At 42.9% G+C, this 12,609-nt stretch overlaps 1 protein-coding gene across 1 annotated transcript in view; it reads right to left on the bottom strand.

The window, feature by feature from the left end:
- ENPP1 (ectonucleotide pyrophosphatase/phosphodiesterase 1) overlaps window positions 1-12,609 on the bottom strand; it is a 66,174-nt gene that overhangs the window by 29,009 nt on the left and 24,556 nt on the right. Inside the window, exons 7-11 of the mRNA XM_056856233.1 lie at window positions 9,444-9,523; window positions 7,106-7,225; window positions 6,632-6,741; window positions 2,606-2,671; window positions 1,442-1,514 (exon numbers count right to left, since the gene is read on the bottom strand). Coding sequence (XP_056712211.1) covers window positions 1,442-1,514; window positions 2,606-2,671; window positions 6,632-6,741; window positions 7,106-7,225; window positions 9,444-9,523 — 449 coding nt within the window. The remainder of the gene's footprint in view (window positions 1-1,441; window positions 1,515-2,605; window positions 2,672-6,631; window positions 6,742-7,105; window positions 7,226-9,443; window positions 9,524-12,609) is intronic.

Genomic DNA, 12,609 nt, shown 5'->3' with positions numbered 1-12,609 from the left:
CCTCATCTCTGAAGAGGGCATCAGGAACTACATCGGTAAGTGATGGAGTTGATGACACTGATTGCAGGGCAGGGGTCTGAGGAGGCAAAGCAATGACCTCTGGTTCGGGAGGCCTCTTCTTCTTGCACTTGGATCCATCCTTCTGTTTGGACTTAGAGTGATGCCTCTTTGAACACAGCTCCACCTCGGCATCAAGCCTTTTATCCTTGTGCTTGGGCGCCACAGGGGGCTGCATTGAAGATACCTTCGGAACCAAGGCTAGAACCGAGCTTGGAACAGCCCATAATGAAGCTGATGATCGAATTGAGGTAGTCTCGATGTTTGACCTTTCGGATGGCATGGCAGGAACCAACTGAGAGGAAGAGTTCTTTGCCACTTCAGATAACGGCTTGGCCAGAACGGCGCTCTGCCAAAGGGTTTCTTGAGCCTGGTGTCCCTATCTCCCCTTGATTGGGAGTGAACTTCATGCAAATTTTGCATGACTGGACAACATGTGCCTCTCCTAAGCAGAGGAGGCACAAATGGTGCTCATCAGAGTGGGGCATTTTGGTTGAACACCTCTCGCATTTTTTAAAGAGAGCCTTCGATGCCATGGAAAAAATGGTAAGGTAGGTCTTACCCCAGCAGCTCTCTCAGTAGAACAGCGAAATAGCTGAAAACAGTCACATAGGGTTAGGCTGAGCAGAATCGCCCAACACCCACAAGATCCTTGATAAATTCACAAAAACCTTGAAGCACTTCATAAGAAGAACCAATCTCAGCGGCAGCAAGAAAGGAACTGAGGGAGAGGGGGTCGTTCTTCCCTACTCACGTTACGGTTCAGGCAGGAAGCTGTCACTGGGCAGACTAGGGAAAGAGTGCTCCCTAGGTTAGTCTAAGCTTTTAAGATAAATCAACCCAGTGGCAGGCCTGCGCAAGCGCAGTCCCCATGTGGGGCTGCACAAGAAGACCAAAGATTAATTATACTATTTTTTATAACCAAGATGGAAAATCACTTCATTGATGGTCTATCTAGTCAACAGGACTGAATGACCACTGGCCTATATCTGATACTTTCCACCTGAAAGGGCTTACAAAATTAAAGAATATCCACAGAATTATGAAAAGCCTCAGGAATATGGTTAAATGAAAATATCACCTGTCTTTAATAGTAAATCATAGACTTTAAGTCATTTTTCATTTTATACTTAATGTACCAGTTTATATGCATGTATTAGTCTTTACAATTGTGGTATAAAGCATTAGCTATATAGGTTATCTGGGCTGTGTGACCGTGGTCATAATACCAAGACCACGGTCACACAGCCCGGATAACCTACAAGAACCGATGAACTCTAACCGTGAAAGCCTTCGACAATATTAGCTATATACTTTTTAAAGTCCATATCTCTGACTCACTATAGAACTTATTTAAAAACAGAAATAATATCCATTTACTTACTTCACTGCTGATTGGTCCATATCTGTGGCCTGAAGAATCTGGTTCTTCTAAATACAGAGTGTAAAAGTGTGGTCTATATCAAACAGTATCAAAATTTTAATATTTTACAGATAAACTGTGAGAAGGTGTGGAATTCATACAGACAGCATTTGTCAGAAACATCTGAGCAATATTCACTAAAGTGATAACAACAAAAAGATATGTAGCCCTCAAGTACTTACAACCCAGTCATATCTCTGTACAGTCAAACAAAAGTCCTATTGGGTTCAATGGGTCTTATTCCCAAGTAAGTGTGTGTATAAGATCACAGCCTGGCAGTACAATTCCTTCAAAATCAAACACTTCCAAGACTCACCGATTTCAGTAGGAAAGTGAAGCATGCGTTTAAAGTCTTTCCCACTGAAATAAATACCTTTGTTTGGATACTATGCCAGCAAATGCACTAAGACATAAACTGCCATGGGCAGGATCCCGTCTTATCAAATGCACCACCTTCATCTTCAAATGGTCCATCAGTAGGGTTTTGCTATGAAAATTCAGCCCAAAATGACATAACTGTGACTTTTCTAGAAATGTAGTCCTCTTGGTGACTTATCACTAGCAAAAAAGAGAAGCAGAGGGAGGGAGGGAGGCTGTTTTCTGAGAAAGCACCATCAGTAGCTTTATGAAGCACAAAAAGCACAAGATTTTTCTGTTGCTCTGTACAGAAGTCTAAATTCAGAAAGCTGAGAAGGGCAAAACTACTTAATGAACTATTTAATGAACAAAGTTTTCTGTATTCACACCTCACAATGATCAGAGGTTAGTACAAACCATAGTTAACAAGCCAGGTACAAAGTGAGGTTTAGAATGCCTGTTTAGCAGCCACCAACAAAGTGCAGCCTCCATTTATGTGTCACAATACACCACAGTTCAAACCATAGTTTACTGCAACATCTTAATGCAGCCAATAAAGTGGTTAGTTGTTAAGAGGCAACAGAAGTAATTGTTGTTCTGCTATGACAAATTAACAAAGTTACACTTCTGGAGCTATTAGTTGAAGAAGTGTTGCATAAGAGAGAAAGCTTGGAAAACAGGCCTGATTTGATTGTGCATTGTGATGGATACAAATACTATTTAAGAAACACATGGTTGTTCTTTCATTCTAATATTCTAAACAGGTACCTTTTGTCTTCTGGTAACTGTAGCCAACTAAGTAAAGTTGCTACTCTTTCTTCAAATGGTATTGACCTAAATCAAAATGAAAAATCAGAAACTTAACAAAAACTGTGATATGTATTACTTAACCAATTTTATTTGCATATGTAAAACACTGCTTATTATTAGATGAAGTTTTTGTTACATCTTGAGAACTGTTTATGGTTTATGTTTTTGTACTAATATTCTTCCTTCTTTGTTGGCCCTGAGGTTCACTTGATACAGGGATAATTAATAGGTTGCAGGAATTTTCAGGCACTGAAAAGCACTCCTGAGTTGCAGAAGAGGAGGTCATTGTATGGAGCAGAGATAAGGAATGGAGGAAAATAAGTGTTGTTTGAAGAAAACGCAAAGACTTTTTAGTGCAGGTGTGTTTTTGTTGTGGGTACCTTTTTGGGGTAATCTTATTTGCTCCTTAAGCGCCTGGAATTAACAGTGCAATCCTAAAAAGAGATATACCCTTCTAAATCCATTGACGTCAATGGGCTCAGAAATGTATAACTCTGCTTCGGACTGGAAGAATTCTTTAAAGCATACTACTGGTATTGAGGAGAAGACTGAGAGGGGATATGATAACCATCTTCAAGTACTTGAAGGGCTGTCATATGGAGGATGGTGCCGAGTTGTTTTCTGTTGCCCCAGAAGGTCGGACCAGAACCAACAGGTTGAGATTAAATCAAAAGAGTTTCCGTCTAGACATTAGGAAGAATTTTCTAACAGTTAGAGCGGTTCCTCAGTGGAACAGACTTCCTTGAGAGGTGGTAAGTGCTCCTTCCCTGGTGCCATGGGTCATTTTGCGGTGCCATGGGTCATTTTGCCACGGCCTGCCCATTTCGGTCGGAACAACCAGCTCCCACTCCCCGCCTGGAGGGGATACCTCGCGGAAGAGGACGCGTTTGGCGGAGAAGCGCCACGATGGATCTCAGTGCCGCACCGGGACGGAAAGCGCCCCCAGCCCTCCACGTTGAGGAGCCGGCGCACGAGGTCTCGCCAGCGGACCCGTCGGGGTCCCGGATTACAATTGACCCGTCGGGGTCCCGGATTACAATTGCCCCAACAGGGGATGGTTCTGCATCGTCGGATTATCCCAACTACCTGCCGAATATCAGGACTTTGCAGATGTCTTCAATGTGCAAGAGTGCGACGTACTACCCCCCCCCCCCACAGCAGATCAGACTGTGCTATTGAGGTGGTGGGGGAGGGGAAACTGCCAAAAAGCAAGATTTATCCCATGAGCATTTCTGAAAGAACAGTGCTTTGGGATTTCTTAGACAAAAATCTGGCTCAAGATTTTATCCGACCCTCTACCGCCCTGTATTCGGGCCCCGCTTTTTTTGTGCGCAAAAAGACCAGTGACCTGCGGTTGTGTATTGACTTTCGGAAACTCAATGCGGTCACCCAAACCAATGCCTACCCCATTCCTCTGATTTCAGATCTTTTGGGGCAGTTAAAGGAGGGGTGCATTTTTACCAAGTTAGACTTGGTTGAAGCCTATTACAGAATCAGAATTCAAGAAGGGGACGAGCCCCTAACAGCCTTTTCTAATTGCTTTGGTATGTTTGAATTTTTGGCGATGCCTTTTGGATTGAAGGGGGCTCCGGGGGTCTTCATGCAACTCATTAACGAGATATTACATGACTTGTTATATAAAGGAGTGGTGGTTTATTTAGATGACATTCTTATTTACTCTAAAACCATGGATGAACACGTTGCCCTGGTTAGAGAAGTGTTACAACGTCTCAGAAACAATCAACTCTATGCTAAGGTGTCCAAGTGTGAATTTCACCAAAAACAGTTGACTTTTCTGGGCTATATTATTTCACACCAAGGACTCACAATGGACCCGGAGAAGGTACAAGCCGTAACCAATTGGGAACCACCCTCAACCCGTAAACAGGTTCAAAGATTTCTTGGATTTGCAAATTTCTACAGGGGGTTCCTCCCAAACTTTGCTCAAATTGCACTGCCCATCACAGACCTCCTTAAGACTAAGGGAAAGGGAAGCGCAGCCACTCTGCCCTCGGCTAAGGTGAATTGGACGCCCCAGTGCCAAACTGCATTTGACAGTCTCAAACGACTGTTCACCTCCAAACCGGTATTAAAACACCCTGATTCGGACCAAATGTTTATAGTCCAAGTGGATGCTTCTGTCATTCAGTGAGGGAAAGACAGTCAACTCCATCCATGCGCTTACTTTTCAAAGAAGTTCACGCACTCTCAGTTGAATTGGCCAATTTGGGGAAAAGAGGCATGCGCGGTTAAACATGCCCTCACGGTATGGAGACAATTTTTAGAGGGTTCCAAAGTCCCTTTTGAAGTGTGGAGTGATCACCGGAACCTGGAAGCATTGACGGGGGCTCACAAACTGTCCTAGTTTCCTGGCCAAGTATTTGTTTTGACTCAGGACTCTGTGGGAATCGTACCTCAGTGGGAGGGGGGTTGCCATGGCATCCTGAATTGTTCTATGCCTCCTGATATAGGCCCTGTGCCATGCTTTTAGTTTCCGTTAGTGTCAACTTGACTCTTAGCTGCTGTTAGCCTGTAGATCTTCCAATAAATCAACTCTCTTTTGGACTACTTGTCTGTGGATGTTTGTTTATGGGATTATCACGGGACTAGTGCTCACATTATACTTATTTAAGGTCCATTCTCTAGGCTTTGGAGATTGTAAATTTGTATTTGCCAATAGGAAAGGTTGACTGCTTCAAAAACACTACTTTAAAAATTATGAAATTACACTAACATTATGTGGGTGTCTACAGCTTGGTAGGTAGATGGGCTGTGCTATGCTTTGTGAATGGGTTGAAGGTGTGGAGACAATTTAATAGAGTCCCACTGAAATGAACTGAACTGGCAGTGAAATCCAATATACAAATACACCCTTCTAAGCCCGCTGATGTCAAGGAACTCTGTTTAGGATTCCCTGTGTCTGAAACCCTAACATGAACCCTAACACTCCACCTGTAGAAGGTGAAATAAGTATTGGAACAGATGAGCTGTACCCTATCCCTACCAAACCCAACAGCATCTTGCAATGACCCAAATTGAGCCCGTACTGGCAGTGTTAGAAGTGTGAGAAAGACAGTAAGTATTGTCTATGTGCGCATGTTTGCCCTCATGTTCACAAGAGGCACAATGTGTATGTAGGGCTGATTCCACAATAGCCATTTAATCTGCAATTGTCATATTTTGATCATTCAGTTTCCAGATGGTATTGTAGTCAACCCATTGGTTTCTAGCATTTTCTGCTCCAATTTTCCATCTCTTACAATGTTGTTTGTGGTGACTTTTTTCTATTCATCTGGCAGAGAGAATACTATTGAGCCTTCCCAAGGCTACTGTTCCTGTTAGGAAAAGCACTTTGTTCTTTTTTTGGCATGAATAGTTACTTATCGTTTTCTAGGAGCTTCTGGGTTCTCCCCCAGCACTCATTAATAAATGCTTAACTATCAACTCTTGTTCAGGGAGGGAAAGAACTTTTGTAGAGCACTGCAGAAAATTAAGCCACTGGTCTTTCCCCCATGTTATAACTATGATGTTGTAATAGTGCTACAACAATAAAAACAATAAACCTTGAGTGGTGACTGTGACTTGCTGCAAGCTAAAACAATTACCCCACAAGAACTAAGCATTAAGCATTTAATGTGTGAGTGCCAGGAGAGCTTGAGAAAAATGGAAGTCATTAATTATCCTGAAAACAGAACTAAAGTAAATCTCAGGGAGAAGTAAAATCTTTGCTGAAGGAGATTTATTTCCAAGTAAACATACAGTAGGATTGGACGTCTAGGGACAGACTTTTAACTCCATTTGCAGAACAAAAGATGGGTGGGGAGAATTTGCTACAAAAGGAAACCATGCAAAATAAATACGTGAGGAATGCAGATGTTGTATTCACCAGCATCTTGAGATCACAGCTGTCCCCAATTTTTGATGCTTCGGAACATCTATAATTCTTTTTTGTTAACCACTTTCCCCCAAACTACAAAGTCTTACCTATTGTATACTTTGTAAATATTTGGAAAACTTCCATTAACATCCACATCTGAACCAGGCCAGAAGAATGAAGCAGATTTTTGTCCTTGATACATAGCTGTCAGCCAAATCTGTACAAAGAGAGAAAATATTGCTGCTCATGAATTCTTTCTATTTATGTATTTAGTGGAATATAATTCACAGCTTCAAAATGGCTTCCTGGATCTCAGCCTGCTAGCAATTTTTCCTTGCAGTTTTTAAAACATGTACAAATATAACTTTCCATAAAAAATACTATATTTTCTCATTGTACCAACCCTTCTAACTTTATTCATTGCTTTGGTGTTCAATAAAATACTTATTTTGAAGACTATTAACCCAGAACACACTTCCCATTTTAAAGAAGTAAAAACAAGAACAACAGATTACATTAAAATTCATAAATTTTTAGATATTAATACAGCTCAGGGCTGTATGCTTAAAATCATCACTTACTGGCTGCCCTAGGTACCACTGTCGATTGAACTTCTCTTCATTTCTGAGGGTGAAGAAAGCATTTCTCTTGTGCTCATACATTTTGTTATCTACTAGACCATGTGATTCTGGATATAAGCCCTGCAAGCAAGATCAAGTCATTATTACCTTGGTATCAACACTGTTTATGCTACTGTCCACTTAGAAACTTTCAGGCAACAAGAGAAGGCAAGAGAATACTGGCATGGCTCTTCTGTAAAAGGCTAAAACGGTGATTTTCAAACTTGATTCCCTAAAAGAAAGCATGGTAGTCTTCCTTTGCAGTGAGTCTTCAGGGAAATTTGGGTGCTTTCTAAGGCATGCTCTCAGTTCATGTGGAGCAACAGTAAAGTTCAAGAGTGGTTATGGGATTACATCCTTTAATGATTGTAAAAGCAAAGGACAGAATTTATTTGAAAGGAAAAATGGAGTGCCACCTGTTGAGATACAGATGAAAACTGGGATGCAGGGGGTGTCTTAACTGGCTTGGATCAACTAAAAAGTTTGGGAGTATAAGAAAAAGGGCTGACAGCTTTACAGTGCTATCCTAAGGGGGGGGGGTTGAAAGCGCTTCAGAGCTGACTGACCTTTACATGGGCTTATCTCCAAGATACATCAGCGTAAGGTGCAGTCACATCAGCGCAGGCTCTCTGCGCCACTACGCTGCTCTCAGACACCAGTGCAGCCCTGCAGTAGTTGCCTGACAGTGCAACTGAGGCACAGGCCCCCACACTGGTGTGTTTGATTCTGGGGGCACAGCCAGAGTCTGTTGGATCCCTAAGCTCTCTCAGCCCAGGAACACCCTCTGTCAGAGGTGCAAAGTTACACCAACAGAATAGGCACCAATTGTACTAAAAAATCAAGTGCCCTCCCCCACTGACATGGCCACGCCTATAAGGGCTGGGGTAGTTTAAGATTCCCACTACAGACCAATCACCTCCCTGCCCTGGGGGGCCAAGCCCCCTCCCCCACACCCAAATGCCCCCCCAGCCCTACAAAAAACCCTGCCAAGTCACCCCACAACTTATGAGGTAGGGAGTGCAGCATGGGACACTGGCTCTCAGCTCCCTGCCATGAGGACTTGGAGTGAGCACAGAGAGGGCGCTTTAAACTTCTGGGCAAGCACTTTTCACAAACACCCAAAGGGGAGAGCAAAGTCCACATTCTGTGGCTGACCTCTCTCATTTCAGGATGCTAACAGGTTTACCATCTCCAGAGGCTTGATCCAAAGGGGTGGCTGCACACTGACAGATAAGCAGGGGGCCTGGCTCCCAAACCTGCTTTCCCGTTCCCCTTGCTCATGGCTGGAAGCAGCCCCAGTGATGCTGCCTCCCACACCTGAGCCCAGCTGCATGGTGGTTGAGCGAGGCCAGCAAGAGCTACAGCCTCCCAGCACTACAGCCCCTCATGCACAAGAGGGACTGGTGTGCGGGGAGTTTCCAGGGGAGCTTCCAGCAAGGTGGCCCAAGTTTTCAGCTCCACACTGGGCTTTAAGATCATTCCTTGACTGGGCTCACTTCCAGGCAGGGCGCTTTGTTGGGAGGGGGGTGGAGCCCTTCCATTTTAAGTGGGGTAGGTTGCCACACAACCCTTTAACTCCTTCTCTTGCAAAATCAGAGCCCTGTGCAGCAGCTGCTGTGGTGGAGGGATCATTAGCACTCACTAAGCACTTCAATGCAAGGCAGACGAACATGGTTCGGATGGCGCCAGCCTGTGCCAGTGTATGTGTGCGGTGAAGTTCTGCCCTGTGGACCATGGTGTGATGTCCCTGGCGGGCCACTACAGATATGGCTGTGCCCAGCAAGGCACACCTGGCTGCTTGTTGTTGCTGAAAGGATCTCTGTTTTGTTTTCCTGCAGGTGAGGATTCAACAGGGAGACTTGTGGGCGCGGCTACTGCCCCCCCCCCCCCGCACACACACACAGACACTCAGTCTACTGTCCCCGTCCTCCTCCTGGAGTGAAGTGCTGCAGCCGGCCACCCGTTCCAAGTTCCACCCTACATGTCCAAGTTGTCCAAAACTCTTGTGATATTTGCAAAATAGTATATAGCTACAGCTCTTTTCCTGCAGTCTATGATTTTATTCAGTAACCAACTAACTACAGGTACAATTCTAAATAAAGAACTCAGTAAGATAATGATCAGCAAATGTGCTGTAAACATGTGGGGGGGAATGTTAATTTCCATATTACTACAGCATACTTTCAATAGTCACAGAACATAATATTCTGTAAAATCCAACATACTATTTCCAAGGAAAGTAAATGAAACCAATGCAATTCCTCTTCAGTGTGTCTGTGAAATCACAAAATGCTCTTACCGTAGCAATGCTGTAATGATTGGGAAATGTTTTTGATGGATACACTGGTCTCATGCCATCAGTAAACGTTCCACATTTTTCTGGTGAATGTAAAAAATAAATATTGTCAAAGGCTTTCACGGTCAGAGTTCATTGGTTCTTGTAGGTTATCCGGGCTGTGTGACCGTGGTCTTGGTATTTTCTTTCCTGACGTTTCGCCAGCAGCTGTGGCAGGCATCTTCAGAGTAGTAACACTGAAGGACAGTGTCTCTCAGTGTCAAGTGTGTAGGACTCTTCCTACACACTTGACACTGAGAAACACTGTCCTTCAGTGTTACTCCTCTGAAGATGCCTGCCACAGCTGCTGGTGAAACGTCAGGAAAGAAAATACCAAGACCATGGTCACACAGCCCGGATAACCTACAAGAACCAGTAAAAAATAAAGTTATAAATACTCAACGATTCCACACTTAAAGAGCATATTAATGTTCATATCAAAATGTATAGACTATTAAAAGAGTATGGCAAAATGAGCATTCAGCAACTCTGCTCAACACCAGTTCCTCCCATGTAATCTATTGTTTGGTAGCAGGATCAATCACATAGATGCCTTACCACATTTGTGAGAATCAGCTCCCCTCCCAAGTTCAGGCAATTTTTGCCCTGCCATTGTGACTCTCTTGTTTGTGCAAAATTTGTGTTGTACTGGTAAAAATCACCTAGATCATGAGAGAAGCTGCCACATAGTCACCCCCTGTTCCGCAGTGGTGCTTTAAGAGACTACTACACAACTGTTTGCATATGAAGACTGGCTTTCATAAATGTGAACAGAGAATTCTTCAGGTGGCAAAATGTTGGAATTAATTTTTCAATGTTGGAATTAATTTTCTGTATTAGAGCAAAGAGAGCACACACATAAAACAAGTGCTGAACAAATTGTATTCAGTTTATTATCACCCCACATTACTGAAATTCTAAATTAAATGCTGAGGAAACCACAAAAACAACCAACATTGATATCTTCAGGCTTCAGTTTTCAGTTTTAATTTAGACTACAACAGACAAAACAAACCATCTCCATTCCTCATATTACCATAATACATTCTAAAGAACCCTCTTCCCATCTGATTTCTTACTATGAGTTGCTGTTCGTTAACAGTTCCAAGTAGGGCAAAGCTAATCCATACAGTGGAACTGAAGGGAAGGCACCCCGAAAGTGCCTTGGGGAAAGCACTCACGGTGCTTTGAGGGAAGACGCATACTGAATTGCCCCAGTGATCTCTCTGTTTTATTAAGGAATATTACAATGGATAGCAAAGGTCAGTCAGTGATCACACAATGGAACTTAGGCAAGGCATACCACAATTAATGATTAATGAGATCAAGGCATAAAGAAGACAATGACACATTCCACCTTGTAGCCAGCATCCTTTGAGCAAACATTGGCTGTCTGTTACATAGAATGATGAGATTACCCGAAGCTAATCCCTTTAAGGTTACTGAGGTAAGGAGGTCACTATACAGTCAGTGAATTTGGCCAGGAGCATTCCATAGACCCAGAATTTGTTATGACCAATATTTCAATATGGCAAGAATCAGGGTTTTGTGGAACCAATATTAACATGGCAAGGGTGTGCCCTGCCGCCAATAATTAAGTTTCATAAGACCCTACATGGAACTTAATAGGATGTTTCAAGATTTTCTGGGCTATCATTCAATCTTATTTCACCTTTGGTTTTAGCTGGGGATGTTTTAACTTTTTTTTTTTAATAGGTTTTTATTTAAATTTTCCAATAACATACAAACAAACATCTACCAATCACATCCATTCACAAACATAGAACGTGCACCATATTTCAGAGAATATATTTTGTATTAATCGCTAAGATCTCATTGATCATTCATTTAATCAAAATTCAACTTAACTCCTGTGCCCTCTATAATAACACCACCCTTAAGGTTAGATGCACTAGGCAGGGGCATCTTACAAACCCTATTAACACCTCGAAGGGAATGAAGCAGCTTTTCATCTTTTATATCAACGATATGGTTAAATGCCTAAGTAACCTTGATTTTCACCCTCCTAAGCTAGCACACCACCAGATCTCTGTTCTGTTGTATGCCAACAATGCTGTAATTTTATCAAGAACTTAATGCTTAAAAGAGCATTAAGGACACTTGCTCGGTATTGCAGCAAGGAACACCTAGCAATAAATTATCAAAAAACCAAAATCATGGCATTTGGCAGGAGACCTAAAATTTGGTTATGGAGTACAAATGAACACAAGATAGAGCAGGTGACTAGGTTTACATATTTAAGGGTAGTATTGCAGGCATCAGGTTCAAGGAAAGCCCACTGTCAGCACACAGCAGATACTGGCCAAAAATCCCCCACATTATAATTAAATGTTTACGAACAAAGGGTGGACACTATGTCCCAGCTGCTCTTAAATTATTTCAGGCTAAAACAATGGCCCAACTTCGATATGGGACCATGATAGGTCCTCCTTCTTCTCACTTCACACCCTTTGGAATGGGTGCAAATGAAGTTTTTGAGAGCAGCTTGTTGTGTGTCAAATGCTGTTCTGCGCCTGGAGACTGGCAAGATCAAAGTAGAGGCTAGGGCATGTCTTGTTTCTATCTACCTCTGGCTCAAGTTAAACCTAAAACGGCCTAACCCCCTTGATTCTTCTAGATAATTACCAGTCTACATGGCTGAAGGCAGTCAGAGGCAAGTTGGCCGAAATGGGCTTTTCCCCTCAATCAGCCCTGGAAATGGGATATGATCAGGCAAGGCAAGTTATAAAACAAAGCATACTGGATACAGAGCAGCAAAAAGATCTAGAGAAGGCACCAACTTTGCTATCAGGAGAACAGTCCAGATATGTAGCCTCTCCTGCCGCCTACCTCTTCCAATTAGAGATCTTCAGATACAGGAAAGCATTCACCCTTGCCAGATGCCAAGCTCTTCCCTCTGCGGTTTTGGATGGGAGATACAGAAAGGTTCCCTTGGAGGACGGGGTATGTCCCTGTGCTTTAAGGGAAATTGAAACTACAGAGCACGTTCTACTGCACTGTCCACTATACCAAGAGGTTAATTCTATGTTTATCTCTGCCTGGCTTAGTCGGCATCCTGGCCATTCAGGTCCAGAGTATACTAAAACGTTGCTTATAGATGAAAATCCAC

Source organism: Euleptes europaea, chromosome 10, assembly GCF_029931775.1.
Source record: "Euleptes europaea isolate rEulEur1 chromosome 10, rEulEur1.hap1, whole genome shotgun sequence".
In the NCBI taxonomy this organism is placed as follows: Eukaryota; Metazoa; Chordata; class Lepidosauria; order Squamata; family Sphaerodactylidae; genus Euleptes; species Euleptes europaea.
The sequence above is the reverse complement of the archived record's forward strand: the minus strand, read 5'-3'. Positions and strand labels throughout refer to the sequence as shown.